The sequence below is a fragment of the Odocoileus virginianus genome, chromosome 28 (genome assembly GCF_023699985.2).
Source record: "Odocoileus virginianus isolate 20LAN1187 ecotype Illinois chromosome 28, Ovbor_1.2, whole genome shotgun sequence".
NCBI classification, from domain to species: domain Eukaryota; kingdom Metazoa; phylum Chordata; class Mammalia; order Artiodactyla; family Cervidae; genus Odocoileus; species Odocoileus virginianus.
In genome coordinates this window covers 34277338-34295152 of record NC_069701.1, presented here as the reverse complement: position 1 = coordinate 34295152, position 17815 = coordinate 34277338, and the positions used below count along the sequence as shown (strand labels likewise).

At 61.8% G+C, this 17815-nt stretch overlaps 1 protein-coding gene across 10 annotated transcripts in view; it reads right to left on the bottom strand.

The window, feature by feature from the left end:
* Positions 1-17815, bottom strand: part of MYRF (myelin regulatory factor) — a 35064-nt gene that overhangs the window by 17028 nt on the left and 221 nt on the right. For 9 of the 10 annotated variants that reach the window (XM_070457464.1, XM_070457462.1, XM_070457469.1 and 6 more), the window contains exons 2-5: positions 4919-5006; positions 4476-4739; positions 2041-2102; positions 834-1113 (exon numbers count right to left, since the gene is read on the bottom strand). In XM_070457464.1, the coding sequence (XP_070313565.1) occupies positions 834-1113; positions 2041-2102; positions 4476-4739; positions 4919-5006 (694 nt within the window). The remainder of the gene's footprint in view (positions 1-833; positions 1114-2040; positions 2103-4475; positions 4740-4918; positions 5007-17815) is intronic. The other variant, XM_070457468.1, reaches the window with a different exon arrangement.

Genomic DNA, 17815 nt, shown 5'->3' with positions numbered 1-17815 from the left:
CCTCCTCCTTGCCCCCCAGGCTGTGGGATCCAAGAGGGCAGGACCACACCTGACTCGTCCGTGTGTCCCATCACACCCAGCAACTGGCCTGGTGCACCAAGTGCTCAGAATCGCTGGTGGAACGAATGAGTCTGTCCCTGCCTGTGGGGTCATTCTCAGCATCACCCTTTATAGTGAGGGCTCTTTGGAGGGCAGCCTCCAGAAACAAGCCAGAGGGTCTGGACCACCAAGATTGGTAGAGTTTCCTGGAAAAGAGGCTGATGATCTGGGGGGCTACACAGCACCCCTTCCCCTTCTGGTTTACCAAAAACTATGCCAGTGGAATATTTCCTTGAATGAAATCTTTCACAAAATCTCAAATGTCCAAAACTGATAAAAAGATAATTCTGCAGCTGGAGTCAGAGCAAAAGTAGTTCTGGGTCTACACCTAGAATCTCCTCAGAAACCTGAGGACTCCGTGGTGGTTAGAAAGTCACTGCTATATGGGTAAGAGCACCAGCCCAGGTTCAGGCTGTGGCTCTGCCCCTTCCTACCTCCATGACCTCCCTGCCCCCACCAAGCCTCAGTTTTCCTATCTGGGCAACAGGGATGACCATGCTCATCAAATAAGTTAGTGGTGAGCATGTGGCCTTGACTGTAAATCCCCTAGGCTTTGCTGGGCATATACATATACATTCACTGACCCCCGTCTCTGGGGGGTCAGAGCCTCTGCCCTTTCTGGGTTCATCTCTGCTCCTACCTCTGTCTCTGTCCTGCAGCTGCTGCCCTGAGGCCGCCCCTCCGGGCCCCATCAGCCCATCTCCCCACCCCCCAGGAGGCTGCCCGGCTCTTACTCAGCTCCGTGTTGCTGGAGCAGCTGGTGGAGCATCTGGGACTGCTGGCCGTGATGGAGGTCGGGGGGCACCAGCCCCTGCCCCATGGTGGCATAGGGGGGCATCGGAGGCTCGGCCTTCATGTACAGGTCCCGCTGCAGGACGGGGTAGTGCGGTGGGGGCGGTGGGGGTGGCGGGGGGCCTGGCAGGTGGGCTGGAGGTGGGGGCGGGTGCTCCAGGCGGGAGGGCACGCCCACGTGGCAGAGGGTCTCGGGGGTAATGGTGCGCAGGAGATGGGGGTCTGTGGGAGAGCCAGGGGCGGTGGAGTGGACATTAGGTTTCCAGGCACCAGCTCTCCCTGGGGCAGGGTCTCCTCATACCCACCCCCTCCTGAGCCCAGCCTGGGGGCTGCCCTCCCACCTATCCCACGTGGAAGGAGGCTGGGCAGCCCAATCCCACTGCAGGTCTGGGCGGGGAGGCCAGACCCTGTCCAGGGGGTCGATAGCCTTTCACCCCATCTGAGCCGGCTCCTTCCTCGGGGCCGGGCCTGGCCCAGCTCCCTGGAGAGGACCCATATCCCAGGGCTCTCCCCTAAGCCCCTCGCAGGCCTGCTTCTCCTCTGGACTTCAGGAAGGAGTCTCCCGGGACCCCCAGCACAGTCCTACGGTGGGGGGGGGCCTCCTCCCTCCGGCAGCCCCTCTACCAGGCTCCCAGGGGCCAGCCCCCCAGCCTGAGGGGGGAGGCCCCAGCTCCCTTTGTTCCCCAGGAGGCATTCCAGAGATGTTTCTGGTAAGATAAACAGAACTCTTGACCCCTCTCTGGGCCGTGGGGAGACGGCTGCCTGCCATCCTTCTGCTCTTGGCCACCTGGGGGCCGCAGCACCCCTGAGCACCCCCCAAGGCGCAGTGGGCCCAGCCAGCGACGAGGCCTGCACCCAGGCTGCCTCCCCCAGCCGTCCACTCACCGCCGAAGGGTGCGTCCATGATGGCGCAGGCGGGCAGGCGGGTGGCATCACCGGCAGGGACACTTGCTCAGAGGCCGGCCGGCTCCCCACCCGCCCACGGGGAAACAATAGCCAGCGCCGGGGAGTATTTGACCAGCGATAATCTGGGCCTGTTGGGCGGCCGCTGGCCCCCCCACCCCCAGCTTGCTCCCTCCCTCCCGATAAGGCCGCCCCAACCAACTTGCCCAAACCCCAGAGGGGGAGGGCGGTGCCCGCCGGACTCACCATTCACCTGCTGGGGGGAGTAGGCCTCGGAGCCGGAGTCTGGGGGGGAGTCTGGCAGGGTGCTGTGGAGAAGAGGGAAGGGCTGTTGGCTGGGCCACGGGACGGGCAGCTCTTCTGCGGGGCAGGGTCCCAGAGGCCCGGGGTCTGGAGGCCTCGAGGTCTCCCCCCACCCCCATCACAGGCATTTCTCTTTACCAGCCCCCTTGGGGTGCCCGGCAGGGCCTGGGGCTGAGTTGCGGGTCAGGGGGGCCTTGGGCTCCCACCCTGCATCCCCTCAGACCTGTGGGTCACTGGGGGGCCTGTCACCTGTGTCCCTGATGCTGGCTCAGGGGTTCAAGGATTCCCTCCCCAGACCCAAGGGCCAGGCCCGCTCTTTCCTTACTGCACCCACTGAAGCCCCACTTCCTGGAAACTCTAGGGGGCCCTAGGGGGCTGGGCCTGGGAAACGTCAGTGGGTCACCGGAGGGGCTGCCCTGCCACAGGCAGGTGTGGGCTGGGCAGGGAGCCAGCTTGCCAGGCCTGCGCTCAGAGGTTTTGTGTTATCATCAGTAGTTCGGGCGAGAAAGAACAAACTCGACTCTGAGAGGTCAGCACGTCCTGCATGAACCCTGCGCTTGCCCAGACGGGAGGGCGGTGGCCACTTGCAGGGGGCTGGCTCTCTGGCCATCGCGACCCCCAAATCTGGAAAGACTGGCCACTGTCAGGCCCAGGCAGTGTCTGCGGCAGCCCAGTCACTGCAGACACGGCCCTGGGCTGACTGAGGGTCCCCAAGCTCGTCTGAACAAGCCACCCCCCCACCGGCTCCCCCAGGCTCCCTGGGTGAGGACAACAGGAAGAAGTGATGGGGACCCGGTCCTTGCTGTGGCCCTCGCGGCCCGGTGGGCTGACCGGGGCCTCTCCAGCTCCACGTCCGTCCCCTGCCTGCTGCTTGCACTGCCCTGACAGTGGCCTTGTGTAAAGGCCCTTCTCTCCCTCCAGCCCCTGCAAACACACGTGCCAAGTCTACACGACCTCGCCTTCTTCCTCATAATTCCTCACAGCGCTCGAGTTGCTCATTTACTGATTACTAACTCCCTCCTCAACCAGACTGCAGGAGAGAAGGGCCTGACTTGTTTTCCACCTAGAACAGGGCCTGGCAGGGGTGGGGCGGTGGGAGCCGCCCGGGGCCCACGGAGTGTCTGCGTGGCTCTGGACACGCGCTTTCTCTCCCTGGCAAATGGCTTCAGTGGGCCATCTGAATCCTGCTGTGAGGGAGACGGGGCTCTACTCACAGGCTGGCTGCTTTTGGGGTCCCCCAGGAGCTGACTACTGGGGCAGTTGATGAGCTCACAGAGAGGCCTGGGGTACAGCAGCGGGCACCCAGCAGACACTTGTCAGGTGGTGTTAGTTCTCTTCCCTCCCTGCCCTTCAGGGTCGGCGGCTTAGGGACAGCGTCTGGGCCTCAAGCAGCCAGCTGCCTTCTGCCGCAACGGCTCACCCCTGCCTGGCCTCCCCCATAAGCCAGGACATGGCCACTGTCCCCCAGTTCTTCCTCTGGGCTTCCTCCCCCGGGTCCCACAGTCACGTGGCAGGGCGGAAGCATTTGGGGCTCCCTTTACAGCTGGGGGTGCTGAGACCCTAATGGAGATTGCGGGTCAGTACCCGGAAGGATGGGCTTCCCTGGTGGCTCCGCTGGTAAAGAATCTGCCTGCAGTCCCAGAAGGCTGGGAACAGTGGAGCTGGAGACGGGTGTAGTGCTCCCAGCACCCCACTATCCTTCCACTCAGAGACGGGGTCCCCTGCCCCCTGCCTCAGCCTGGGGGGGACCCAAAACTTTCTCTGAGCGCCTCTGCAGAGCTTGGCAGACCCACACTCCCTGCGTCTACGTGGACTGGGCCGGTGGCCACCTGCAGCCTCGGGTCACAGCCGGGCCCAGGCTGAGCCCCTGGGTCAGGCGGGGCCGTGGACTCCTTGGAGAGGAGCCGGGGAGGACCTGGGGTGGGGCCTGGCGTGTCCCCACAGCTGCACTGGCTTCAGGTCCCACACCTGCCCCATCAGCCAGCGCCCTGGGGCCGCAGAAAACAGCGCAGTGAGGGCTTCGGGGTGCCTGCACGCCTATGGAAGTGCCCTTGAATGCAAACAGTCCTGCCGCCGGTCTCAGCCCCTCCCCCCACTCTCCACACAGCTCAGGATGGAGCCTTTTCTAGCACTTACATCAGCCCTCATCACTCCCCTGCTCCAGACCCTCAGCTGCCCACTGCCTCAGCACAAAGCCGTGAGCGCCTCCTCGGCCTACCCCTGGAGCCTCCCCCCCACCCCCACCTTACTACCCACAGGGCAGCCCGCTCCCCACTGCCCAGCCTCGGCCCCAGGCCCACCGTCAATGCATCCACACCTTGCCTGGCCCTGGACCCCTGCGTCTTACCCCGCCCGCAGCACTCCCTGCCCTCACTTACCCGGGGGCATAGGGAGCCTTGGGCTCTGCCTTGATGGGGGGCCCAGAACCCCCCAGGAAAGGCTTGGGAGCAACACCCATGCCGTTGTTGTTGTTGCAGTTGAGCGGGGCGCTGTAGCTCGGGGGTGGGAGGGCCCCATGGCGCCCCGGGGAGGGTCCGCCCCCCGGGGGGCTCAGGTGGTGGACCCCGCTGGAACCGGGGATCGCTGGCTGCCCGTGGGGGTAGGAGGCCGCACTGGCTGGAGCAGAGATGTCAGGGAAGCAGCTGCGGAGAAGGGAGGAAGCTCAGCGCCAGCGGGGGCCCCAGTCCCTCCCGGGGCCCCACCCACGGGGCAGCGTGGACCCCGCACAGGGCTCCGAGGCTGGGGGAGGGGGAGGAGCGGCTTTTGGAGGCGGGGTGTTGTCAGGCCTCCCAGGTGAGGGGCTGGGGGCGGGGCCACTCACAGGTCAGAGGCATCCTCCTTGCTGATGTACTCCTCCAGGATGCTGGTGTCTATGTTGGAGGGCTCCAGGGCGCCGTTGATGTCGTGGCCTGTGGGGAGGAGTGGACGTGAGCCAGGGCAGAGATCTGGCACCGCCCCCACCTGTGTCCAAGTGGAGGGAGAGCCCTTCACTGTCACCACCTGCTGCCCCGCCGGCAGGCAGGGACGCTGCCGCCCCCAGCCCACAAGGCCCCCTGGACTGCCCCCAGGAGGGGAGGGGCCCACAGTCCGAATCTGGACAGACCCACCGCCTCCTGCCCCTCCATCCCCTCTCCCAGACGTGTGACACAAGCAAGTCCCTTCGTCTGTCTGTAAAATGGGATGAACATGTCCCCGTCTTACAGGGTGCCATGAGCAGCAGATGAGGTGCCGCCACCCTCAGGGACTTGAGCCCAGACTTGCTGACTCTGTCCTGCCCTGTCCTCCAGGCGGCGGTTCCAGACGGCCCAGCTGCAGGCAGCCGGGAGCATCAGGCCTAGCTGGGCTGGACCACACATCCTGGGTGGGGGCGGCACATGGGGTTGGGAGAGACTCCTGCACCCCAGGCCCAGCTGCAGGTGGAGAGGGAGTCAGGGTCGGAGTCAGGAGCGTCCAGACCACCCTCAGTGTGTGTGCCCACCACCCTCATAATGAGGGCGAGGGTGCTGAGCCGAGAGGAGGAAACAGCCTCAGGGAGTTTCAGTGAGGAACAGTGGGGGCCCCGGGCCCTCCCCCTGGCCTGGCCTGGCCCCACCAAGGGGAGGGACTCTCAGAAAAGGCGCCCCCGTGCTCTCGGGAATCAGCAGTGGAGGAGAGGGGGAGGCACTGGCCTTTCCCCTCCGGGGTCACCTTGCAGGGAGAGTTGGAGGGCGGGGTGATAAGGGGGCTGACGTGGGAGATGCGTCAACCCCGATAATGGAGGCTGGCCCCACCCACCCTGTTGGCCTGGGCTGGCTGGCCCCACTGAGGCAGGAGGCACCCCTCCCACAGGCCCCTAGGCCTTGAGTCTGGGGTCTGCACCTCATGCCCCCTCCCCTGGTGAACCCTGGGAACAGACCTCAGGTCCAGTAATAAATCCTAGATCACCTACTCCCTGCTGTGTGACCTTGGGCAGGTCACTCACCCTCTCGGAGCCTCAAGCTCCTCAGTAAAATGGGGACACGAACAGTTAACACTTTAAAGGGTTGTTCTGAGGATGAAACAAATTAAGGTATATAAGAGGCCCAGCACACAGTGGGTGCTCAGCAAACAGTGGCTCCCGTCACTCCCCAGCGCCCAGAGCACTGGGGTCCCCAGGAACCCCTGGCCCAGGCCTCTCCCTGGCCCTGGCCGGCATTTCAAGAATGCTGAGCCCCGCTTAGGTGATTAATGAATGGCTAAGCCCTCCTAGGAGTCACGCGCTGCCTGGGACAGGCCCTCCTGCCTGGGCTCACCCGGCCGGGAACAAGGGACACCCACCAAGCATCGCCAGTGGCCGCCCGGGCCAAGGGGAGCTTCTCAAGCTGGGAGTCACCAGGCTGCAGGCCGAGATTCTAGGACTCCGATCACACTCTGGCCCCCACCCCGTCCTCCCCAGTTAACTGAAGGTCCCATTTATTGAGTGCCTGCTGTGTGCCGGGCACTTTTAGAGCCGAGTATGTTAATAACCATAGAAGTTTATTCTATGCAAGGCATCCTACAGGCCTTTCCCGTGCAGTGAGACACTTCACCCTCCCAGCCTGTAATGGTGACGATGACATGATGATGATGATATTGACGGGGCTCCCACTGAGTGCCCACCAGGCCCCAGCGCCCTTCTAAGTGCTTAATGAGTTTAGCTCCCAATCGCCCTGAAGACCTGGTGTCTGTTATTAGCCTCATTCCCTTTGTCCAGAGAAGCCAAGTCTCTTGCCCAAGGCAACAGGGCGAGGAGAGACCAGGGGCACGGGCCTGACTCCAAGAGGGAAGGTTTGGTTGGTGGTCTCAGAGGCTCCCGGCCATCCTGGGCGACCCTCCTGGATCGGGGGATGGTCCCCAGGGAGGGAGGATCGGGCACAGGGAACGGGGAGGGAAGAGGTACTGAAGCGTCACGCCCACCTTGGCCGCCGAAGCTGCAGGTTTTTGAGACTGAACTTGGAATCCACAGTGAATGATGGGGTGATGGAGTCATGGTGTTGCTATTTATAACAGGCCAGGCCCCCTCCACCTCTCCTCCCCCTCCTCCCCTGGCTAGGAGCACTCCTAATCACCCCTAATCCTCCTGCCCACCTCCCCCCACCCTGGGGATTGGGGGGGGGGCGCTCAGACAGAGGCATCTTGGGAGACCCTAACGAGAACCAGATGTGGTTGGGGGGAGGAGAGGCCCTCCGGTGCCAGGGGCCGGGCGGACGGGAGGATGCAGGAGGGAGGGGTGAGCCCCTGGGGCAGGGTGGGGGTGGGCCAATGGGTGGGAGAGAAGTATGAGGTTTGGGGGGTTGGTGGGCCTCCTGAGGAACACTGACCCCAAATATTCGCTTTCTCTGGGAGTCCTCGAGGCCTCCCTGGTCCTCTCCCCACACCATCCATCCTAAAGGGTCCAGCCACTGAGCAGATGCCCCCAGTCAGTCCGTGAACCGCACTGGAGATCTCTAACCCAACGTTCTGGCCCAGGGACTCCTGAGGCTGGAGCAGAGGCCCCCAGGAACCCAGAAGAAAGGCAGGGCGCCTGGGGCACACTCTTGGGGGTGCCCTGTTCCCCACTGCTCCCAAAAGAACCCTAGAGACTGCTGAGCCAGGAGCAGATACCTATCAGGCAGGAAGCTAAGAGTGTCTTCTGCTGATCCTCAAGACCTCCCTGGGAGGTGTGGAGGCTGCCCAAGGTCCCACAGCCTGAAGGTGGCACCACCAGGTCACAAACCAGCATCCTTGCCCTCCCTCTCCCCAGACCCTCCAACTTCTCATTGCTCAGGGCAACCAGAACCCTCCTGCAAGGCCTGGCAGCCGGGCACCCTGCCTGCCTCCCCGGCTGCTCCTGCCCCAGTGCCCCTCCCCGTGACTCTCCACGGTCCAGCCCCCACCTCACTCCCTCCTGGGACAAAAAGCCCCACTTGCTCATCGGGCCTTTGGCACATGCTCTTCCCTCTTCAGTTCAGTTCAGTCGTGTCCGACTCTTTGCGACCCCATGGACTGCAGCACACCAGGCCTCCCTGTCCATCACCAACTCCTAGAGTTTACTCAAACTTATATTCACTGCGTCGGTGATGCAATCCAGCCATCTCATCCTCTGTCCCTCACGCTGTTCCCATTCCTCATCTCTCATTAGGTTTTGCCTTAAGTGTAAGAGCCTCCCAGAGACAGTGTCTGACTCTTCCAATCCCTTGAGTGGCGGTCTCCTTTCTACTTTCTCATCAGGTTTTTTGCTCACACGCCCCAGGGGCAGAGTTTGTCCTCTGCCCACTCGCAGCCCCCATTCACCGAGTGGTCATTCTGCCCAGCTCCATGTCACACACTTTATACAGCCTTTTTTTTTTGGCTGCAAGGCATGTGGTATCTTAGTTCCTTGACCAGGGATCGATCCCATGCCCCCTGCGTTGGAAGCACGGGGTTTTGACCACTGGACCATACATAATCCATATATAATTCTTAAGACAATCCTACGGGGTAGGTGGTTTTTTTGTTCCCTGTTTCACAGATGAGGAAACTGCGGCTCAGGAAGGATAAATGCCTTTCCACTGCCATGCAGGTATGGCAGCTGGGCTGAGTCCTCCCCATTCTGCCCTCTGTGGCATTAGCATCTAAGCATACAGTAGGTACACAATAAATGTTCACAGGATGAATGAGCACAGTGGCAAGCGGGGCACTGGAACCAGGCCGGCCTGGGTCTGTGGACCTCCACCCAGCTGTGCTGTGGTCAGGATCTGGGGCTAGACAGGGCCCCTCCAGACATCACCCCCGCCCCACTGAGCTATGCACCCCAGCTGCTCCTCATTAATTAGGCCCTTTATTACCTGCTTTTAACAGGAGCCAGACACTGCTCCTTCCCAGGGAGACAGGGATCGGGGCTGTGGGAAGGAAGCCCCCTGCCCTCCTCTCTCCGCCTCCCTCTAAGGCCACCCAGCTGGGCAGAAGGGGAACCCAGGGGACACAAGCCAGGTGCGGGCTGAGGGCGGGTGGGGGCCCAGGTGGTCCTCCACCCTGGACCCTTCCCTTCCTCCCCCCTCATACTCACGCCCCCTCACCACCAGCTGTGGCCGCTGGCTGAGTCTCGGCCATTGTCCCGGGGAACGGGGGAGGGTGGGGACACGGCACAGTGGGAGGCTTGTGCCCTGTCCACACCCTCCCCCCCACCCGTCAATGGGGCACTTGTCAATTCATGCCCCAAACATGGCGGAAATCCCGTCGGCCACGTGGCTGTGGGCAGGGCAGGCCAGGGCCTCAGGATGCCATCCGGGCCTGGCTGATCAGAACCTGGGGCTGTAAGGGCACAGGTCTGTCCTCTCGCCATCAAGGGTCCACTCCAGGCATCCTGCCTCCAGACAAGGGCTGGGCCAGGGTAGCAATGGTCAGGAGACTGCCCACCTTGGCACACCCCTGGGGTCAAAGAGACCTGGTTGGTAACGTGGGCCCCTCCTTCATTGCTGTGTGACCCTCAGTAAGTGGCCTGACCTCTCTGGGCCTAAGCTTCCTTCTCTCTCAAGTGCAGGAGATTCCTGCATCATGGGGTGGTTGTGAGTCTTCTATGAGATGGTGGGAGAGCTCCTCACCCCAGAAGGCCATTCCTCAGTTAGCGTTAATTATCCTGTCTCCATCAACCTTGGGACTCCCGTCTCCTTTCCTGCCCAGGCACAACCAGTGCCATGTTGTTATTCTGGCATACCTGCGGCATAGTCCAGCCTCCAGGACTTGGCTCTAGCCATCCTCACTCCAGTGGGTAAGACTTCTGTGACTGCCTGCCTGCCCTGGCGGTCCTTCTGCAATCACCCCAGTCACAGAGGGGCCCCAGTGCTGTGGTTTCATCTCCCAATATTGACTGAGCTGATCAACCTGTGCCGAACTAGTTCCCACTGGGACAGGGCACACGGGCTCTCACCTCCCTTGGTCTGGACTTTCTATCTTTATTAATATGACCTATGATTAATATATGATAACTAATTCAGGCTTCAAATTGTGACCAGAGCCTTCTCACCCGAAATGCCTTCAGGTCAAATGCTTGGTTCTGCAAGCTACCCTCTGCATCTCAGCACCAAATCCCTAGTTAGCCTGGGGCTGAATGACAAGGATGAGGCTCTGGAGTCATTGCCAGCAGATCCTTAAATCTGATCCACAGTTGTCTTTGTTCCCTCAACTTCTTGTCAAAAATGTAGTCGAGTCCTGTATCCTGTCTGCAGAGACCCTTCTAGTCCAGGGGACCTGAAATTTTGAGCCCCCTCTGGGGTATAGCTGTGTCCTCCTTGGGTCCCCACACAGCTAACACCCTGTCCTCAGACCCACACAAGGCTGAACTCTCAGCCCCAAGATGCTCCCAAACCAGGTTCAACAGAGCTGGGCCCAGCAACTGTGGCCCCTTCTTAGGGAACCCGCCTTGGTCCCTAGGGATTTCCACTTTGCTCTGCGACCCCCAACCTTCTCCCACAATGACCAGGCCAGGCAGACTGGGGAAGACCCCTCCCCACAGAGATAAAGCAGGCACCTTGCAGCTCGGGGTGGGCTTACCAGGGTCACCCAGGCCCATTTGTGTTCACATACCAGCATGCCCCACACGCACGTGTGCACACAGGAGCACACTCCCAGGTATGTATCCACTGGCACACACATGATCATGTACATCCAAACATACACCTATGCAGAGGAACAGATGCTGAACACTGACACACACATGTGCACACCCCAGCATGTTCCAAGTGTGCTCATTCATACCTTCACACAATTATTTACTGAGCATCTACTATGTATCAGTCATGATGATAGGCTCCGGAGATGGGGAAGTAAACAGACAAAACCTCCTGCCTTGTCCCGCTCGTGGACCAGGTAGGGGGCCTATTCAGGGGACGACCTTGCCTTTGGGACCAGAGCAAAATAGCGAAGGGCAAGCTTGGGAGACACGGGCATACTCTCTTCCCCAGGAGAGGCTGGGGAGGGTGGCAGTTTGCACAAGGAACACCCCACTTCCTCTTGGTTCCCCTTCACTTTCTGGCTGCCCCTCTCCCAGTCTCTTCACACCCACTCCCGGCCTGTCCCAGTCCCCTCTTCTATATCAGACTTATTGGCTGTACATATAAATTAAACTTTCCTTAAAAAAATAAAAATAAAAAACCTCCTGCCTACATGGAGCTGACATTCTGCATGCAGAGTCAGGTGACAAGATAGATGGTTAAAACCCACAGCATTTTAGAAAGTGACAAATGCTATGGAGACAATAAACCAGGGAGATGGGGTTGGGGTGCTAGGAGAGTGAGGAGGAGTTGCCATTTTAAGCAGGATAGCAGGGAAGGCTGCACAGAGCAAAGACACAGGGGAGGTGAGCTACATGGACAACAGAGAAGAGCATTCCAGGCAGTGGGGAGCCAGTGCAAAGGCCCTGAGGCATGTTCACACCTCAACACACCTCACATTTCTACACCTGTGCTCAGTAGGTAAAGAATCTGCCTGCAGTGAGGGAGACTCAGAAGATGCGGGCTTAATCCCTGGGTCGGGAAGATTCCCTGGAGGAGGAAATGGCAACCCACTCCAGTCTTCTTGCCAGGAAAATCCCATGGACAGAGGAGCCTTGCAGGCTATAGGATCCAAACAGTCCATAGGATCACAAACAGTCGGACATGACTGAGTGAGCACACACGCGTGCCTGCAGTGGTCGCTGACCCAAGGAAGGCCCAGGCCAGCACACCTCCCCATCAGCTCCAGGTGAAGCCAGTCCAGATGAGCGAACTCAGTGTGAGCCAGTCCAAATCTGTCACCAAAGGCAGCCCCCTCCAAGTTAGCAAAGCAGGGGATGAGGATTCCCCCCTAACCCCTCAAGACCACAGACCCCAGGAGAAGAACCACGGTGGGGAGAAGGGAGCACAGGGGGACTAAGGTGATGAAGAGGGGAGTGAGGGGGGTGGGTCCCCAAGCTCCTCAGAGAGACAGAGGCTGTGGTTGTGCATTAGTGGGGCTGGAGGGATCTAGGTCAGATGGAGGAAAACCTTTCACACGGATGAGCAAGGAGGCAGGGAGAGGCCAGGAAGCTCTGAAGCCCACTGTCCATGGTCCAGGCCAGGGGCTGCTTAGGCGCCAACTGCCCCTCGACCCAGGGTTTTCCCTTCCTTCCTTCCTCCAGCTTCAACAGTCTTGGGGTCTTACTGCTTCTATCAGACAACCCTGATGCTCTGAGTGAGGGGTCTGAGGTCCAGAGAGGTCCAGGGGCTGGACAGAAGTCACCCAGCACAGCCATGGGTGATGGGTCAGGACCCCCAGCACACAAATGCTAGGCCCCCTCCCACCCCACTCCAAGCTGGCACCCAGCTGTGACGGGCTGCAGTTCAGGAGATGGGATCCCACCCAGCTCTGCCACGGCTGCCCTGAGTGAGCCTGCCCCATTGCCTCCTCCTCCTGCCTCAGCAGCCCCCTCTCAGAAGTGAGGGGACCCTAGCCGCACTTCCACAGGGCTCCAGGACTCCCAGGAGACAACACGCGCCTAAACCTCCGGCCTGGGGGCGGCTGGCAAAGACAAAGGATGGTCAAGCCCCTTCCCCCAGCCACCGGCCCAGGAGTTCCTCATCTCTCAGCTGGAGGGTGGGGCAGGCCCCGCTGAAGGCACCAGGACCCAGGAGTGGCATCAGGGCCAGGCAGGGCCACAGAGCGGCCTCTGAGTAATGTGCTCAAGGAGGTGACAGCTTCCCTTCAGCCCTGGAATGAGCAGCCCAGAGAGGGTGAGGGGCTTTCCCAAGACACACAGCACCAGCCACAAGCCCTAGTCCCATGTTGGGGGTACTGACCTGCCCTTGGACCAATAACTCCTCAAAGCGGGGAGCATAGTACCTGATGTGAGCCTCCCAGGGGACAGCAATCACAGTCCAGGCTGCAGGCACCCCACCAGGCACCACCCCAGACCCCCTTTACCTCATCCCCACGGAAACCCTGAGAGGCAGGTACGACGCCTACAGCTGTGTTCCCATTCTACAGATGGGAAGGTGGAGGCACAAAGAGGTCTAGGGACAGGACCAGGAAAAGGCTAAGGACAGACCCACAGCCCACCTCGGTGAATGCAGAGACCCACATGGGCCCAAGGGGCTGCCCAACATGCTGGCAACAGGGGCTGGAGACCAAGATGGGAGAGGATGCCCCTCCGTGCACACACCCAGGCTGCGGGGGAAACTGAGGCCCAGAGGAGGGCTCGGTGAAAAGGAAGAAGGTGGGAGAAAAAGGGCAGGCAGCCTGGGTAGGGCGGGGCCAGCCCCGGTTAATAATTCAGTTAATGATTTCTTCTCCCCATCCTTATCGAGCGGGCAAAGTCCAAGGGCAGCAGCCAATCAGCAGCCCCCGCTGGGCACTTACCCAGCAGCCTCTGGTGCCAGGGCCCCCAGTCCGGCAAGGAGTCAGGGAGCGGGGGCCAGGTCCCCAGGAGGGGGCCGTTCTGCCCAGAGCAGCCTATCTTTCCCCTCAACACCCAGCTTGGCTCTGCCTAAGACTCCGGGGGGCCCTCTGCCCAGGCCCCCAGACTCAGGAGAGGTCCTGGGGTCGGCAGGCTGGAAGCAGCCTGCTCCGCTCCTCTGTGCTGAGCCAGGCCCCCGACCCTGCCTCTGTTCACACGGTCATTGTTGCTTCCATCTCCTGCCCCCTCCCACCCCGTGCGGCCCTGCGCTGGGTGCTGGGAACAGGGGGATGAGTCAGGCCCCCTGCCCCCACCCCCGCTACTTACCACTTCCCCTCCAGCTGGGGTCAGGACCTAGGGAGGTGGGGCTGGGACAGGAGTCCTCCAGAGGGGCTCTGGGCGGACCCAGGAGGCACCCCATCTCATCCCCTTGAGAGTCAGGGGTCTAGTGGTCTCACCCACCCACCGACTCCCCAGACCTACTGCAGACAGGTGGACTCGGGCACAGTGCCTGGTCACACACCACATCTCAGCCCCAGACTCCCGTCCAGGGCGGGCGTCCTCTCCCACGATGGTCAGCTGGGCTCCCCCGGGGGTCTCCTCTGCAGGCAGAGGGGCTGGTCCCCATAGGAAGGCCACCCTCCCTCCCCAAGGCCCTGGCAACGGGGCGTGCTGAAGCCTGGGTATCAGCCCTGGTTCACCTGGGCTGACCCCCTTCTCTCGGAGCCACAGTCTTGGACTCTGGGGAAAGCAGGCCAATGCCATCCCTCCCCTTCCCCATCCCAGAGCTGAGGAAGGGTCAAAACCAGGATCTGGTGTTCTGGGGTCGGTGAGGAGCCCAGCACCCCCGCCCCCCGTATCCTGTGGTTATGTCCTATTGCGAGGTCAGGAGTTTGCCTTTGTTTGGTGGCTAAAAAGAATCATACTGGAAGCCCCTGCTCCGGTCCAGCCTACCTCCCTACCCCAGGAGGGGACATGAAGCCAGAGAAGGGAAGTCACCTGCCCAAGCTACCCAGCAGGTCTGGTAGGAGTGAAAACCCGGCTCCCCGCTCCAACCCTAGCATGGCTCTAGAGGCCGGGGGAGGCACCCCAACCTCGGGGCGGCCTCTCCAGCACATACGGGCAGCCCAGTTCCGCTCAGTCGCTTCCTCCATCCCTACCAGCTTCACACCCCATGTGTCCCTGAAGCCAGGGACCAGTACCCTCCGCCTTCTAAAACATCCCTCCTCCCCAGGGCTGGAGGAGAAGGCTCATCAGAGCCCAGGGCCGCATCAAAACCTTCTCTGCCACCCACTCCTGTCTTGCAGGTGAGGAAAAGGGGTCCAGAGAAGGTCACACAGCTCTCAGTGGCCAAGCCCGCCCCACAACCTCTAAGACACTATAGGGATTCTCCAACGCTGCCTGGCCCTGTCCCTGACCAGCTCTGGGAGCCCCAGGCCCCAGCCGGTCAACGTGATGAGGAGGACACCTGCTACTGCGTCCCGGTTACCTGCTGGGAGCCAGTGCATCGTGCCCGGAGGGTCCGCTCTCCGCAGGCCCTGTGCCCGCACGTCTGGGTAGCCTCCCTCTAGGGGATTAGCAAGGCGGTCACGGGGGCCCGGCTGTACCAGCCTCGAGGGGGCCGCCCTGTCCCAGCCTCCCACCTGAGGCTCAAAGCGCCTTAGCCTACAGCCCCCCACCCTGGGGCCGGGTACAGCCTGGCCCCCCACCCTGTGCAGGCAGGACCCAGGACACACGCCTGATGTGCCTGGAGAGGGGGCCATGTCACACGAGGGGCCTGGGCACGCCCTGCCCCCTTCAGTCAAGCCCTCTCCCGTCTCCAAACCCAGAGCTGAAAGCACAAACCCTGCACCTATGTACCCACTGTCCTGGGGGGTGACCACAGCCAAGCAGGACCCAGGATGAGAGCTCAGGTGTCCCCCAGCCCCAAGGGACATAGGCACCACGTCTCCTCCCTTCCCCTGGAACAACACATCCACCACGCGCACAACAGCACCGCTGCTCACACTTCCACACTTCCACTCATGAGCACACTCGCCAGCAGCCCCCACTCCCCCAGGGGCTCCCTAACACCCACACTGAGTCCCCCATGTGTCACTGCCCACCAGATTCCTGGCCAGGCCTTCCCCACCCAAGCTGTCCGGGAGACCCCAGCCCTCAGCGCCGGCCCCACCTTCCCCCCATCACAGGCTCTGGGAGCACTTTTCCAGCCCCTGGCTCCCTCCACAGACATTCTTGAGTCTCCTCTTATCTCTCTGGAGGGAGCAGCACAGCCTCCCCGCCAGGCCAGCCAGGCCAGCCGCATGGCTGAGCCGTGGCGTCAGCCCCCACCCCCACCCCCCACCCACGGCCAGGAGGGAAAGTTTGGCTCCGGAGACAGGGAGCCTGGGCCAGCCAGGCCCACCCCTCTGCCCAGGCCCAGGGTCCTGGGGGGAGGAGGCACAGGGATATCTGCCGGAAGCAAGGGGGTCTGGCTTGTGAGTCATCGGGACGTCTGGCATGCTCAGGGCACCCCCAAAAGAGTAGCCCCCAAGCAAGGACGAATGTCCCCTTCCTGCCTCCCCAGGGCCCCCATAAAGCCCCTCAAGGCTCCTAAAGGATGAACAAGAGCCCAGAGCCCCTGGGACCGATGGGGAAATGTCAGGACCCTCAAGTGGCCCAACCACTCAGGATGAACCATTCAACCTAGTCCCAAACTGACTTCTCGGATCTGGGGCTGTGGGGGTTCCCAAAAACTGCAGTGGGGAGGCCTGAGGCTTGGGAATGCCCTTACCTGGGCTGTTCAGCAAGCTTTCTCCCTGTCTGTGACTTCTGGCTGAGGGGCAGCAAGCAGAGTGGACAAAGGCTCCCACCTTCACCCCCCGGAAGTCACAGGGAGAAACTGAGTCAAAGAAAGGCCTTCCTTACTCCCTCACAGGACTCCAAAGGGATCTGGGCGCTGGGTTTGAAACCTGGGCCCTAATTCCCTGTCCTGTGTGCCCCATGGGCCACCCGCAACTCGCCAGGGGCAGGTTCACACTGATGGAAGGTTCTGGATCATCGAGTTTTGCATTCTGAAAGCACTGAGGTGCAGGGTATGGGCTCAGGGGCGGGGGAGCGGATAGGGGCAGAGGGTGGACTGCTGAGGTGGGTGGAGAAGAACACAAAAGCACCCAGAAGGTCTGGCTAGATGTTCCAGCAAGGGTCTGAGAAGCTGGGGGCATCTGCCTGCGCCTGTCCCCCTCCCCCACTGTCCCTTCCCTCCTGAACTCAGCACCCGGGAGGGGGACAGCCTGGAGGAGGGGTGGAGGCTACTCAGGAAAAGGGGAGAGGAGTTGGCGAGATGAAGGTGCAGCGCCCCCAAAACCACTGCTCAGGAGCGGGGAGAGAGCAGAAGAAAACACTGTAGGGTGTGTGTAGATCCCAGCCCTGGCGAGGGTCCTTTAGGGTCAAGGTGAGGAGAAGAGGTCATTCCTAGGACAGGGGCACCGTCTGAGGGGGCAGAGCTCCAGGGACAGGTGTGAGATACAGCCCAGAGGGCCCTGGGGGTGGCAGGAGGCAGCCAGAGGGTCTCAGAGGGCAGAGGTGGCTAACGGGGTGGAGGCGGGGGGGGGGGGGGGGGGGGGTGATGCCAACTTCAGCTCCTTCCAGCCCAAGGAGAGCACTGGAGGTGGGGGGGGGGAATCCCGCCCACAGAGGAATGCTGGGGAGGGGTACCCCAGCCTCTAGTAGGTGAGGGGTAGCTGCTTCCAGGGGAAGTCCAGCCGTGGGGGAGGGGGCGGCCTTGGAGAAGGTGGGTGACCGTCCTGAAGGGGGTCTTCCCATCTTGATGGGGGTCCTAGGCTCCAGGAAGCACCGTGGGGCAGGTCCCCGCTCCTAGGAGTCAGCCCGGGGGCGGGGGGTGGGGGGGAGCGGGAGCAGGGTGCCAACCTGAAAGGCACGGCAGGGCGCCTGGGTCGTTAGGCGAGGGTCCCAGTCTCTGGGAGGCACGCTGGGGTGCCATCCTAAGAGGCATGGAAGACCCCCCGGAAGGCGAGCTGGGAGCTCTAGCCTAGAGGGGGTTCCAGCAAAGCAGAGAGACGATCCCCGGGGTCGGGAAGGGTCAGAATTTAGAGGGGACTGCGGTCCTGGAAGGCGTGAAGTAGGGCTGAGTAGGGACGGGACGCAGCTCCAAGGAAGTTGTGTGTGTTTGGGGGTGGGAGGGATAGGGAGGGTGAGCCCAAGTTCAGCAGAGGTGGGTATTAACCTGCAGGAGACGGAGGAGGGCCCCCGTCCGGAGCAGGCGTTCTGGCGGGGTCCCGGCGTGGCGAAAGCACAGTCAGAGGTCCCGGTCCCCAGGGAGACCGGGTTGGGGGCTCCCAGCGCGAGAGGGTC